The sequence below is a fragment of the Egretta garzetta genome, unplaced genomic scaffold (assembly GCF_000687185.1).
Source record: "Egretta garzetta isolate BGI_Z169 unplaced genomic scaffold, ASM68718v1 scaffold101, whole genome shotgun sequence".
Lineage (NCBI taxonomy): Eukaryota > Metazoa > Chordata > Aves > Pelecaniformes > Ardeidae > Egretta > Egretta garzetta.
In genome coordinates this window covers 1510065-1511558 of record NW_009258666.1, presented here as the reverse complement: position 1 = coordinate 1511558, position 1494 = coordinate 1510065, and the positions used below count along the sequence as shown (strand labels likewise).

At 60.0% G+C, this 1494-nt stretch overlaps 1 protein-coding gene across 1 annotated transcript in view; it reads right to left on the bottom strand.

The window, feature by feature from the left end:
- MYCL (MYCL proto-oncogene, bHLH transcription factor) overlaps window positions 1-910 on the bottom strand; it is a 6694-nt gene extending 5784 nt beyond the window's left edge. The window contains exons 1-2 of the mRNA XM_035904027.1: window positions 880-910; window positions 3-482 (exon numbers count right to left, since the gene is read on the bottom strand). Coding sequence (XP_035759920.1) covers window positions 3-482; window positions 880-910 — 511 coding nt within the window. The remainder of the gene's footprint in view (window positions 1-2; window positions 483-879) is intronic.
- Window positions 911-1494: the final 584 nt, after the last annotated feature.

The following is a 1494-nucleotide window of genomic DNA, read 5'->3' as shown; positions in this document are numbered from 1 at the left end:
GCTCCTCTCGGCACTGATGAGCGACTGCAGGTACTCGGAGGATTTGCTCAGGATCACCACTTTGGGTGTCTTGGGGCAGCTGGCGAGCCCAGGCACCTGGTCCCGCAGGGCCAGGAAGCGCGAGCGCAGGTCATTGCGCCGCTTGCGCTCCAGGTAATTGTGGTTTTTCCTCTTGGCCACGTCCTCACTGTCGGAGCCGGGGCTGCTGCCGGCTTTCGGCAAGCCGGGCTCAGGCAGCGTGATGGCAGGGGCTGGCTCCACAGCGCTCAGTGGCTCATCCTCGTCCTGCTGGGGTGGCTCCAGCGGGGGACAGGCATCTGGTGGTGAGCGGGCGGCATAGTTGTGCTGCTGCTGGTGGACGGAGATGTGGAAGCGTTTCATACAGGGGTCCAAGGGGTCAGCGCGCAGTGTGATGGTGACCGGCTTCCTCAGGCTGAGCGATTGTCTCTTCTCCACCGTCACCACGTCGATCTCCTCACCTTCTGCTCAAAATAGACACGGCAAAAAAAAGTCACCATCAGCTTGGGAGCCCCTGGTCACCCCTCTTCACCCTGCTGGGGCACCCCACAGCCCCCAGACAATCTCCCCGCTGCCATCCCACGAAAGTTTGCTCATGTGCTGCAAAGCCACTCTGCAACCTCCAGAAGGGATTTTGCAATTTAAATGCTTTTCCGATACCATCTCACAGGAAGGAGCTTTCCCTCCACATTCACATGCCCAGTCCCCTGAAATCAGGATAGGGCTTTATTTCTGCCTCAGTTCTGCAACCAGGACCAACACATGTCCAGGGTAAAGGATCATCGTGCAAGAAACACCCAAGCCCACCTTGCCCGGGGGGGACAGGAGGAGCAGGATGCTGGGGACTTGGGACAGCCTAACTCCAAAGTTCATCCTGGTCGGGCGCTTTCATGGCCCATTGGAATTGTAGATGAGGGACATGGGGGCAGAGCTGCCCTTTGTTCCCCCGGGCTGCAGGCAGTGACTTGTTACTTTTCACAAGTGATAAACCCCATTCAGCCCAGGCTCCCCAGGGACAGAGGGGACAATCCCCCACAGTGCAGGGGGGGGAAGGGCGAGGTGAAAGGGTCCGTCTGACAGATTCGGTGAACCTTGAAGACATCCCAAGCCCAGGAGTCAGCAGGGGGGGTGGTATCAGGGCTGTGAACAGCAGGGCCCAAATAAAGCTTAACTGGCCCCAAAGCACCCTGCCTGGTGTCGTTGCAGTTTGTCCCACCCCAGCAAAGCCCAGTGGCACAAAGCTGGCCCCTGGGGACAGCGGGGTGACCTGGCCCCACACAGGCCGGCGATGGCTCTCCCTTTAGGAATGCACTCCCAGCTTTCTTCTTAGGCTTTGAGGGAAGATACAGCCACCCACTAAAGGTCCCCTGAGATGCTGAAACCCTCACCAGCATCCCGGGCAGAGGCCTGGCCCCCACCCCTCTGCGACAGGGCCAGCGGTGGCCACAGGGCTGGGTGCCAGGGCCCTCTCCTGCT